Below are 12,604 nucleotides of genomic sequence, written 5' to 3'. Positions count from 1 at the left end.
GTGTTAGTGAAATAATTAGTTCAACTTTGTGTATTTTATCTTCTGCACAGCATGTTCCCTATTCCACACGATAATAGAACTTGAATCCTTCATGTTTCCTGTTGGGTCCATGTAAAACCAAATAGTTTTATTTCTAAAAATGTTATGTGAAATGTTTTATTTCTCAACTGATTTTTTTCCCAACAGCCTTTCAGGCACATTTGATTAATTCAGTAAAATATTTACAATAAATTATTTATTTCATTTGAAAACATTTTTAAAAGTGCTTCTTGGTGAAGTATATTTTTTAATAAATAAAGCGACACATAAGCTTTCCATTTTACTGAACTGAAACAAGTAAATATCAACAGTCGATACTCTCTCTCAGCACACAAGGTCAGAAGAGTCTTCATCGTCACCTTACACATAAATATATACAGGAAAACAAGCTGACAGAGTGACAGAAAAAAGTATTATTTAAAACGATGGAAATTGAAACATGAAATACCTTTAGTACTACCAGTTGATGAATAAGATGATGAAAAATCATAATCCACAATGAATGAAAGGAGATTTCCTGTTGGATGAGTCTTCCTGTTCCTAATCCTGGTCCTGGAGTTCCAATTTATTCCCTGTGAATGGATGGGTGGTCAAATCTGGTCCTGATGATTCTAATATTTATTTTGGACTGGATGTTTTTCCACAGATGATCTAAAGTCTAGCTGCCATTATAAAACTGTCCGTCCAGTGGACAATGTGATATTTCCAACTCTGCAGACCATGGAGGCGGAAGAAACCGCAGCAGTCCTCTTGTATAGTAAAATGGGAGAGGCAAATGTTGAAATGTTCTCAACTTTGCGGGATGGAAAGTTCTGTGAGAAATAAAGCTTGTGGGGGAAGGGGTGGTCTCAGGGGCGTTAGTTAGCGACTGATGGGTAACTGTGGTAAGGCCATGCCTGGGTGTGCGAGGTGGTTAGGGGCGGACAGCATCGAGAAGGGATGACCTGTGCACAGAAAGATATATATACATCATTTTTTTTACTCAATTAGACTAAATACACAAGAACTATAAGTGATGCGATGTGAATTTAAATACATTATAGTCAGTAACTGTCTTTGATTATCTGCATCGAAGAATGGAGTTTAAAAAAATGGAATTACGTTAGAGCAAAAGTCACCTAAATGTACATGCATGTGTTGTCCATGGATATGAAAAAAACAACTCACTGTCTATGTATCCATGCAGAGCCAGCAGGTGTGGTCTGTCGGGACTGCTGAAGGGGGAGTAGAGGTTGTCTGGCAGTGAGGGGGGGATTCTGGAGTGGGGGTGGGGTGGAGGGTGCTTTTTATGTCTTGCTCTGCAGTTCTGAAACCAAACCTATATGAAAATGGAACGTTACTAAAGATCGTTGAATGATGCATGCAACAAGTAATCTGGTAGAGATGAATGATTTTATTATATCATATGATTTATTTTATTACATTATTGAAAAAAAATCCTATATGTCTAACAACCTTACACCCACTAGTTTGATATTGTCATACATACTTGTATGACCCGTCTGCTCAGTCCTGTCATGTCTGCCAGCTTCTGTAGAGTCTGGGCATCAGGGTTGTTGTCTTGGTTAAACTGAGACTGCATCACCTGGGAACACACACCTAGCAAACTCAGTCATGAAGCTACATATTCAGCTGAATATTCACTGAATCAAGCCAACAAGTCAGATTTATCTGAATGATGTAGAACGCACTACAACTAAAACTAACATTCATCCTGTCTTCTTTGTTCAGTCTCTCTCTGTCATACAAATACTGTGCATACTTTCACAGACTCACTCACACTGACCGTACCTGTAGCTGCTCAGCGCTGAAGGAAGTACGTGCTCTCTTGGCTGGTTTGGGTTGGCCATCCTGATCAGAGGGGAAGGCTCCCTCCAAAGTGAGACCTGTCCCTAAATCACACGAACAGGGTGGAAAAAAAACACCACACAGGGTTATATTGTTTGTCTCATAAAACAACGCAAAGAGAAATAGGCTACACATATAATGTGTGCAGGTGCTGGATATCAAAGCATACAATCCTAAGAGTAAGAAACGTAGGACCCCAATTATGTCTGAATTCTCCCCCAGTACAGTTTACTCAGGGACGAATCCTACCTGTAAAATCCCATACAAGGTAATTTACTTGATTAAATTCTGAGGCTGCATGCATTCCACACAAAATGTATTAGGAATCAGTACCCTTCCCTTGGCTCGTGTTTGGGTTCCCTACTCCCTGACATTGTCTGTGACACCCATCTGAACACGTACCGTTCTCAGCCGCTCTCTGGAGGTTCTCCACCATGGTGTCGTAGTGGGCTCGACACAGCACCCTGCCCTCCACCAGACCAAACTCCTCCCCTGTGGACAGCTGCCTCTTACAGGAGTAGCAGGCGAAGCAGGCCAGGTGGTACACACTGCCCCGCGCCCGCCGCACCCAGTCACTGGCATACACCTGGCGCCCGCACTGGCCACACTTGGTGCCAAACTTACTGTGGTGAGACAGAGAAGAGCAGGGGGCATTGTCAGTAGTCTTTCACTGCTAATGAAAATAAACTTGTAGTCAACCTAAATGTTGTGCAGGCCAGGAATAGAAAGATGTAATTTTATTGTAAAAGATTACAGACAGCATTGCTTACAGTTTTCCAAACTAATTTCACTTTAGTCAAATATGATTTATCCTTCTGTTAATTAAAACCATAACAAGCAACTGCAATAAGATAATAATAACAATTTAATTATAGAATAATGATTAGAATATAACAATAGCGTTTACTTGACATGCTTCAGGTATAGAGTGAATGAGAAAAAGAGACCTTGATAAAGGACATAATGTTTTAGCATTGGCCCCGGTCTGAGGAGGGAATAATACACGAATAAAGGAAGAACAACAAAAACGAATAATCTCAAAGTTGTAAGAATCATGGTTGAGAGTAAAAATGTTGATAATGTCCGCCACATTATCACTAAAGACAACAATTAAAATATATATAAAGAAGAGAAAAATAACGTGACAAAAGCTATTTATCGGTCGTAAAAGTATGCATTATTATGATATGTTATAAATGGTCTAGGTTTTTATTCAAATAGCCTCGTTAACAGATTTGCATGTGTTGTTGCTTTACCAAAAGTAAAGCGTGTAGTTGTATTTATTTGATTTAGAAGTTACAACGAAAAAAACAGTACAATCCTGTTTACTTGCCCCGAGACATAATGAAACACTCGCCTTATAACAATGCATTTTTAGTCAAATGTATAATAACGATGATATGTTTAATCAATTGTTTATGAACATTCGTCCTCGTGCCAAACATAGAACATACATTTTAAGGAAAACAAATAGCAAAACTTACCCTACCTGAAATAATCCAATTTGCAAAATATTTCTTTGTTTTTGATGTAGCAGCTATTGTGCTGACGTAATGATACTCTGCAGACTGAGCACTCCAGACATCCCACGTGCCAATTCAAATTGTTCACCTGCAATGATAAATAAACACGCATAACAATAATGATGATAATAATAACAATAACAATCATATAATAATAATAACAATAATACAGTTTTGTTCGCCGTACTTATTCTATAAAATGGAAGTAATGTGAAAGACTATGCAAATATGCATGCAATTCGTGAGGAATAAACAATATTCAATATTAAATGATTATTGATTTGAGCAGTGTAATAAAAGGCATTATAATGCTCACTTTCAGTAGGTATCTGTCTTGGATCTCTGTGCCGCAGTTGGCACACTGGTTTTTCCCCGTGGACCGAACAGGCGTCGGGGAGGCCAGGGTCGGATGCGAGCACATAGACGGTGTTACCGGAGGACTGGGCAGGAGAGGAGCCTCTTCTTTTACATCTGCGTGAGACTCCCCGTCCGAATGAGACTGAGGTTTGGGATATATTTTTCTTGTCATAATCTTATATCGCCAGGGATGCAAGGTAGGCTACAAGGCCTCTCGACTTGTATAAATTCCAGGACACATGGCACAGCACATGACATACTCACAGGGTACAAGAAAACAAGCATTGTATGCAGTAGCCTAAATGCAACACACATTTCGAATGAAATGGGCTTACAACACCCTGCTACTGAAAACAAAACGTAAAAGGCCTGTCACAAAAGTAAACTATGAAAATGGGGTTGGGAAATGAAAAGCATGTAGTCCAAGTTCGGCCAAGACTCCGATTATCAGTTTATACTATGTCGATGTTCCTACTTTGATTAGATAACATAATTAATGTCTTAAATCGGAATAACTCACCATTATCAAGCTATTCTGTTTGTGGAGAAACAGCGGTGTAGATGAAGCCTGGAGCTGCGCCAAAAGTCTGCTCTGCGCCTTGCTCTGCTCTGAGCATTACGCATCCCTACCAGCCCATACTGCAAGCTATATCCAGTCCAAAACAATGAATAACACTTTCTACTGCATTTAAATGCTGGCGACAAAAGCTACATTTGCTAAAGCAATTATAATTAGGCCTTATCTTTTTCTTTTACGCACAACCCGTAAACTACCTCCTTAAATAATCGCATATAGTTCCCATGCAATCGAAAGCACTGAAAAGATGGACTACCTGCAATTAGTGATGGCTTCAAATGCTCGGGATAAGAGGCAGCCAGTGTCAATTTCAACTGTCAATCAGAGAAGGCATCACGCCACCAGAATAATTGCATATTTTAATTTTAATAGCCGTAATCGAAAATCGAATTTCTCAACACAAGACTAAGATTTGAAGAGCCTCAATTGAACATCGCACTATTCATAGTAGACAATGTAGCCTACATAAGTTGCAGCTGATCTTGAAACATAAAGGAGCGTGATTGTCTCGGCTTCCCTTATGATAGGACACTTGAGCCTCTCTTGGTGATTAAAACGGTATTCAAAGAGTGCCAGAAATCTGGTTTTGGATGGAATTCAGAATCTATTTTGTCCTTCGTTTAAACAAAATTAGGCTAGCACAATTGTGAAATGTGTTTATAATTATCATTAAACATAGGCTGGAGCGTGGAAAACAAAAAGGCAATCAGCTGGGCTATTCAACGAGCAGCGCAGCCAAGCAATTAGCATAAGTCTTCACTTGCAGTGAGTCGATAGCCTATACTGCATATCCTCAGATAATTAGATGTCATGTCATACCTGCTTAACGAAAACATTGTCCAATAAGACTTTATTCTCCTCCGGGAGTGGAGATGGAACTTCATTGTTCCAGTACATTGTTCCAGTACATTGTTCCAGTACATGCAGAGGACCAGTTAACACTGTCGTCTAAGTGAGAGGTAGGCGGTATCCAAGTAGGGTCCCGGGATGGGTTTAGTAGCGAATTACGATTTTACACATGACAATTAAATTTCAAACAGCAAAAAAGCGTTTAACCCTTTGCACGGACATTCATAAAATTAGGTTGAATTGTCCATGACAGTTAGCTTTACTGCCACTCCCTCTTGGTGTTTATTTCCAAGATACAGTCCTTTGCGCTATATGTTGTTGAAGCTGCATCAAGCAGCAAATTAGTCCAAATCGACGGTGGCCTGCGATGTATCGGCATGCTCTGAGTTGGAGAGGCTATCCCGCGCGCTCTGCACGGTGTAGGTCGGTGCGTTCAGGAAATTCAGCGACCGGTTTCCTTTCAAGAAAGCTTTTGAGGGGATGAAAGACAATCACTGGTCCTTCAGACATTCGCCCTCTCCACCTCTCCAAATGCGCCGTTACTCCGGTCTGCCTTGAGAGGAATCGGAGTGGGGGCATAAATAACATAATTAAGATGTTTTTGTATTGTTGTTGCGGGCAGCAGATGATGAAAATAGGCCTATCTATAATCTCGTTTACCAGTACTATACATGGATGCTTCAAAGTGCTACAGTAAATGTGAGATCATGCATAAATATGATACTTACAATTCAATAAATAGGCCTACTATTATGTAAAATAGAACACTTTTGGCTTCGAAAAAAGTAGATATGTGGTAAATTCACAAATACAGGAGCACTAAATTATGTTTCCTACCCCATTCACTTTGTCTGCAGTAATTGTGATGATTTGAGGTTTGAATCAGCTGAATGCATACTTTCTTGATCGTACTCGAGATACTGAAACTTTTAAAGCAGGTCTAGGCAACCCTGCTCCTGGAGTGCCATAGGTACTGCAGAATTTTCTTCCAACTAGGCACCACACCTGACCAACAACTAATCCATCAGTTCAATGATTGCCTAAATTCAACACACCTGGTCTTCCAGGTCGGTTAAATCCAAAACATGAAGTGCCTGCTGCACTCCAGGACCAGGGTGGCCTACCCCTGTTTTATAGTAACAGGAGATCAAATATGAATAATTGGCCAATCAAAATAAACATTTAGGTCTACTTATTTGTTCATTTACTGGTTTCTTAAATTCAACACATCTCAATATTAGTGGACATTTCAGAAGTGTGTGTGTGTGTGTGTGTGTGTGTGTGTGTGTGTGTGTGTGTGTGTGTGTGTGTGTGTGTGTGTGTGTGTGTGTGTGTGTGTGTGTGTGTGTGTGTGTGTGTGTGTGTGTGTGTGTGTGTGTTTTGATGGGAGTCATCCTTTAATGGAATGTCTCTCTATAAAACCATGCCACACCTCTTTCTCTTGTAGAGAGAACACACTGCAAACAGCGTTCAATGTCTTCATGAGGACATTGAGTGTTCCTTGTGTGTTACACTTTGGGATTGTCTCAGGAACATTCATTGATGAATTGTAGACCTACTTAATTGTTCTGACACCAAAACAAACGTGATTAAGTATTCTTAACTGACTTGCCTTGTTAAATAAAGGTTAAATAAAAAAATAAAAACTTCCCAGACACCGGCAAGCCTCCCATGCAGCTCTGTAATGGCACAGCCGTCCCACTGGGCACAGACGTCAATTCAATGTCTATTACACGTTGGTACAATGTCATTTCATTGCAATTATGAGGAAACAATATTGATTCAACCAGTTTGTGCCCAGTGGGATGGGCTTGTCAGTAACACCATGGGATTGTCAGTAGCATTGTGGTCTTGTCAGTAACAGGCTTTTGCGGTCTCCTTCACTCATTCTATATTATAAAGTAGAATAACCATACAATATACTGTAACCTTAGGATGGGGACCAGCCTCTGCAACATTCCACTCCTTGTACTCCATGTTATTTGGAACATTACCCGGAGTACAAGGACTAAGGAGTGGAAGACTGGCACTCAAACTACTGTCACCTATGATCCTACTGTAATACAGTAAAAATTAATGGATTACTCTTTTCTCTGTTTAATAGTCATTTTGTATACGGCATCAATGTCTTTGGCTTTGCTTCTTCAACAAAATCATGAAGTGTGTTTTGATTGGTTGTATCCTCAGACAATAGGAAAGGTCACTGGCGGGGAGGTGACACCTGTGCCATCCTGCTGCTTCCTGTGTTGTTCTGTGGAAGTTGTGAGGTGAGGTGCAGCGATGTGACCGTGTTCCTGTTGCCCTGCCTTTCCGGTAGGTAGAATACATCTGTCCATGTTCTACACACAATAAGCATTCTGTCCACAACCTCAATAACAACAACCTGCATAACACATGTTGAAGCCATCACAGCCACTGAATAGGCCCCAGTGGACTGTCCATGGGTCAGTACGAAGACGATGGATCACGTGTCGTCCACTCTGTGTGAATGCATTCACAAGGTAAGGAGGGGTTATTTAAAGGCATTGTTTGTGTACCTATTGCTTACAGGAAAATGATCATTATTAAGGAGGAGTCCTATTGTGGAAAACAAGTAAACACAAACAACATGTTCTGGTCCAAGGGTAGGCAACCCTGTTCCTGGAGTACCGCAGGCTTTCCCCATGTTGGTGTCAATTACAGACGTGTTGTGCATGCACACAAAGTCCTACCTGCAGGAACTACCTGCAGGAATTGTCCTACAGCAAGATGGCCCCAAAATCAAGTGGGAGATCCTGTAGGTAAAAATCCTGCAGGTAATTCTACAGGATTTTCAGGGCCATTTTCCTGCAGGATTCCTTTCTCATCCTTCAGAGAGAATTTACTGTAGGATAATCCACATTCTTTCAAATGAATGGACAGAAAGCACAAGGTATCAGATTGCATGGCAATTTTTTTATTCAATGCAGCAACAGTGGACATGTTTGATTGTCCATTTCACCAGCACTGCATAAAATATGATTCCTAGGAGAAAGGAAATATGAGATTTTGAATAAATATGGTAAAAGCATATTTTGTAACAAGAGTGAGAGTAATGGTGACGTCACATGAACAACTTATGTGTATTGCACATTATATACTGTAGTAGTAAAGGATACCTATTCTAAAAATTGAATCTGTGGCCATCAGTTTCAAAACACTTAAAAATTATAGCCTAACTTGTGACAAAAGTACCAGAGACGTACAGTAGCAAGAGGGAAATCAGACCTCATTTGTCACTTTCCATGGAAACAAAAGTTTAAAACATATTTTTTTAATCAAAGCTAGCTAGCAGCCAGTGGTAGAGATCATACTAGCTAAGCAAGTATCTTACTCATGAAAAATATTCTGCAAACACAACACATAAAAAACAACTATGCTACCCCCTAACATGTTCATATACATACATATTTGTTGTAGTTTTAGTATGTTTCTCTGAAACAGTAATATTAGCAGTACTTGAACCAAATATTTTTTTATTGTTCTATCTGTGCTTGAACTAGCTACACTGCCTGGCAGCCATTTCCCCAACTGCCAATTGTCAACTGTTACTATGGTGACCAAGATGTCATATGACCATTCCTCTTCTTGTTGTAAATTGTAAAGGACTGTTAAATACAGTTGTGGAAAAAGTGCACAATTGTCATACTTCAGTAAAAGTAAATGACTCAAGTAAAAGTGAAAGTCGCCCAGTAAAATACTACTTGAGTAGTCTAAGTATTTGGCTTTTAAATATTCTTAAGTATAAAAAGTAAATGTAATTGCAAAAATATACTTGCCTATCAAAAGTAAAAAAGTATGAATAACAAAAAAAATAATTATATACTGTATATATTTTTACCGATAGCCAAGGGCACACTCCAACACTCAGACATAATTTACAAACGAAGCATTTGTGTTTAGTGAGTCCACCAGATCAGAGGCAGTAGTGATGACCAGGGATGTTCTCTTGATAAGTGTGTGATTTGGACCATTTTCTGTCCTGCTAAGCATTCAAAATGTAATGAGTACTTTTGGGTGTCAAGGAAAATGTGTGGAGTAAAAAGTACATTATTTTCCGTAGGAATGTAGTGAAGTAAAGTAAAAGTTGTCAAAAATATAAATAGTAAAGTTAAGTACAGATACTTTAAAGTATTTTTACTTAAGTGCTTTACAGCACTGGTTAAAAATATGTTTTTTTAAATAAAAAAAAAATAGCTAGCTATATACAAAATGATGTGCATTCACCTCCACACATTTTATCTCCTCTTTCAGCAGTTTGACTATCTGATATGGCCCTAGAAATATCAAAATTCTGCAGGATTCATGCTGGAATTGGCCCTGCAGAATTGCCATATTCTGCAGGAATATCAATATCCTGCAGGATTCCGTCCTGCCGGATTCGTGCTGTAATGTACTTGGTCCTGCAGGAATTGCCAGGTCCTGCAGGAATTTCCATAACCTACAGGAATATCAAAATCCTGAAGGTTTCGGTCCTGCAGAATTCCTGAAGGAATTGACATGGTCCTGTAGGATTTTCTAAATTCATACTTGTGAATCCTGCAGGACACTAGCACAATTCCTTAACAAAGGGTCACATTTCTGCAAGATTCCTGTAGGACTTTTTTGTAAGAGTGGACTGATCATTTGCACTGACTCTCCGCACCTTAGCACTCACTCACTCACTCACTCACTCACTCACTCACTCACTCACTCACTCACTCACTCACTCACTCACTCACTCACTCACTCACTCACTCACTCACTCACTCACTCACTCACTCACTCACTCACTCACTCACTCACTCACTCACTCACTCACTCACTCACTCACTCACTCACTCACTCACTCACTCACTCAGTCACTCACTCACTCACTCACTCACTCACTCATACATGCTACACAACTGCTGCTACTAGACTTTTATGTATTATTGCTAAATACTGCACACTTTAAACACTTTGCTCTCCAAATGTAAATATTGTACTGTAAAATTGTAGAGTTCCTTCCTGTATTTATACTTATGCAAAATGTGTATTCTATTTAATTACATTATCTTTATTTTGTATTATTTATTATTGTTGTTGCATTGTTGAGAGGGATCCTCCAAGTAAGCATTTGATTGGGCTGTGTACACCATGTGCATCCTGTGCATGTGACTTGAACTTGAACACACACACACACACACACACACACACACACACACACACACACACACACACACACACACACACACACACACACACACACACGCCTAAAGCCAAGTGACAGAATGACAGATGCTCTGCTTGACATGTTCGCTGAAAGAAAGTGTTTGGGGAAGGAGGCAGCGAAGCCCAAACGCAATGCTGGGACCTTATCTTGTCTCTGTAGCACCACTGCCATTGTGGGCTTGTTTCACCATATGACACACTGATAAAAATGATCGCTGAACAAACGGGTGTTGGCGGTTGGATTATATTCATATTTCCATTGGTCAGTTATTGTAGAGCAAAAAATAAAAGTTTGTTTTAGCTTACTTTACATTGATTGAATTCTATATATTTCAGCCGGACCCTTTTTTGAGACTTTTTGGGGTAAGCACCACAGATCATATAGCCTTCAGCTTTTTCTATAATTTTGGCTTAGTGCGGGGACTCCTGACCTCTTTATTTTACTGAAAATCAGGCTACATGAAAATGATCTCTTATAAATGATGAGTGGACACTGTTGCATATCTTATCATATTGAATTGAGAGCTGGTACAGATGTGGGCCGTTGAAAAATCCCCATGAGGAGTTTACTGTAACACTGGTCTGGAGCTACTCTTCAGATAAAATTAGGGTCCTAACATTCCACCAACTCTCTCTCTGAAGCATTGTTGTACTGTAAGTGGACAAAAATACATTAAACACAAGTGTTATTTGAAGTACAGACCAGTAGAAATTGTGGGTTTTTCTGCACTTGGGCTCCATATGACAGCAATTTAAGGGCATTGTGTATCTTGGCCCGAGCTTGGAGCCCATGATGGATGACAGCAGAGAAAATCACTCGCCACTGGCTCCAACACAGACATGCAAATTGCTTGCAGCTGATTGCTTTATTTCGGTTGATATTTATCAAGTGTATTACAGTATGCCTCTGTGTTTACTACTAGGAGGCAGCACATAGGTTGGAGCTGAGCAGAGAGGAGAGTTAATGCTTTTTCTCTGCAGGATGAAAATATACAAGCTGTTAGAGATCTGTGAACATGGTAACAGATTTTCCACTATTTGCAAGGGTCCTGTGCAGGTGTATGTGTAACAGTGTAGGTTCTGTCCCTCTCTTCGCCCCAACCTGGGCTCGAACCAGGGACCCTTGCACACATCAACAACTGACACCCCACGAAGCATCGTTACCCATCGCGCCACAAAAGCCGCGGCCCTTGCAATGCAAGGGGCAACCCTACTTCAAGTCTCAGAGCGAGTGACGTCACTGACTGAAACGCTATTAGCGCGCACCACTGTTAACTAACTAGCCATTTCACATCGGTTACACTCACCCCACTTTTGACCTCCTCCTTTTCCGCAGCAACCAATCATCCGGGTCACGGCACCAATGTAACGGTGTAGGTTCCGTCCCTCTCTTCGCCCCAACCTGGGCTCGAACCAGGGACCCTTGCACATATCAACAACTGACACCCACGAAGCATCGTTACCCATCGCGCCACAAAAGCCGCGGGAAACCCTACTTCAAGTCTCAGAGCGAGTGACGTCACTGATTGAAACGCTATTAGTGCGCACCATCGCTAACTAACTAGCCATTTCACATCGGTTACATATGGTCATTGTGCAGGCATCCAGGTGACTGATTGTCTGACTGACTGTCAAATGCTGTGGTGACACATTTATTGTATTGTAGAAATACTGCCCTAGATAAGCATACCAGCCCCAGCCCTTGACCAGCCATAGTCCCAGCCATAGCCCTAGGACCAGCCCCAGCACCAGCCCCATATTTGTATGGAGTGGGGCTGGCGTCAGGGGTCAACTACTTACACAATCAGGTAACTACTTCCAGGTGGAAAATTGTTTACATCCGACTACTTGCACTCACCTACAGTGACCTGAGCAATTCACAATGAAATAAGCCCCTAATCAAAAGGAAACCCCCTTGGGTCCACGTGCAGCATGTCCAGAACACACCCCGGCACTGAGCAATCCCCCTCAAAACAGGACATCTTTGAGTTCAAGTGTTTAAACTGTCAGATCGGCTCAACATGGAGATTACTTGCGCAGGAGGCCATTGTATGCTTGGTTTAATGCCGGCTGCAATATCCTGCTCCTCCTGTTGATCCTAACATCTCAGTGTGTAAAATCTAGCACTGTCAAGGAGAGCTGACCGAGGCTTGCCAGTCCTGCACTCTGAACAACCAGAAGAAGAGGAGTGTTTAAGAGT

At 40.8% G+C, this 12,604-nt stretch overlaps 1 protein-coding gene across 1 annotated transcript; it reads right to left on the bottom strand.

Moving 5' to 3' along the window:
- Window positions 1-220: 220 nt before the first annotated feature.
- LOC106585416 (LIM/homeobox protein Lhx6) lies at window positions 221-4,278 on the bottom strand. The gene is made up of 7 exons (XM_014171584.3): window positions 3,727-4,278; window positions 3,377-3,498; window positions 2,290-2,510; window positions 1,831-1,931; window positions 1,529-1,624; window positions 1,207-1,357; window positions 221-983 (listed from the first exon to the last, which is right to left on the bottom strand). Exons 1-7 carry the CDS (start codon window positions 3,937-3,939, stop codon window positions 901-903), a joined length of 987 nt encoding a protein of 328 aa, XP_014027059.2. The 5' UTR covers window positions 3,940-4,278; the 3' UTR covers window positions 221-900.
- Between the last annotated feature and the right edge of the window lie 8,326 nt (window positions 4,279-12,604).

This window comes from Salmo salar, chromosome 24, assembly GCF_965601325.2.
Source record: "Salmo salar chromosome 24, fSalSal1, whole genome shotgun sequence".
Taxonomy (NCBI): Eukaryota; Metazoa; Chordata; class Actinopteri; order Salmoniformes; family Salmonidae; genus Salmo; species Salmo salar.
The sequence above is the reverse complement of the archived record's forward strand: the minus strand, read 5'-3'. Positions and strand labels throughout refer to the sequence as shown.

Coding starts and splice junctions, on each gene's coding strand:
- LOC106585416 (XM_014171584.3), bottom strand. CDS start 3,939: ATGACAAGAAAAATATATCCCAAACCTCAGTCTCATTCGGACGGGGAG. Junction 1,625..1,830: donor TCAGCGCTGAGCAGCTACAG/GTACGGTCAGTG, acceptor GTGTGTTCCCAG/GTGATGCAGTCTCAGTTTAA. Junction 1,358..1,528: donor TGAGCAGACGGGTCATACAA/GTATGTATGACA, acceptor ATTTTCATATAG/GTTTGGTTTCAGAACTGCAG.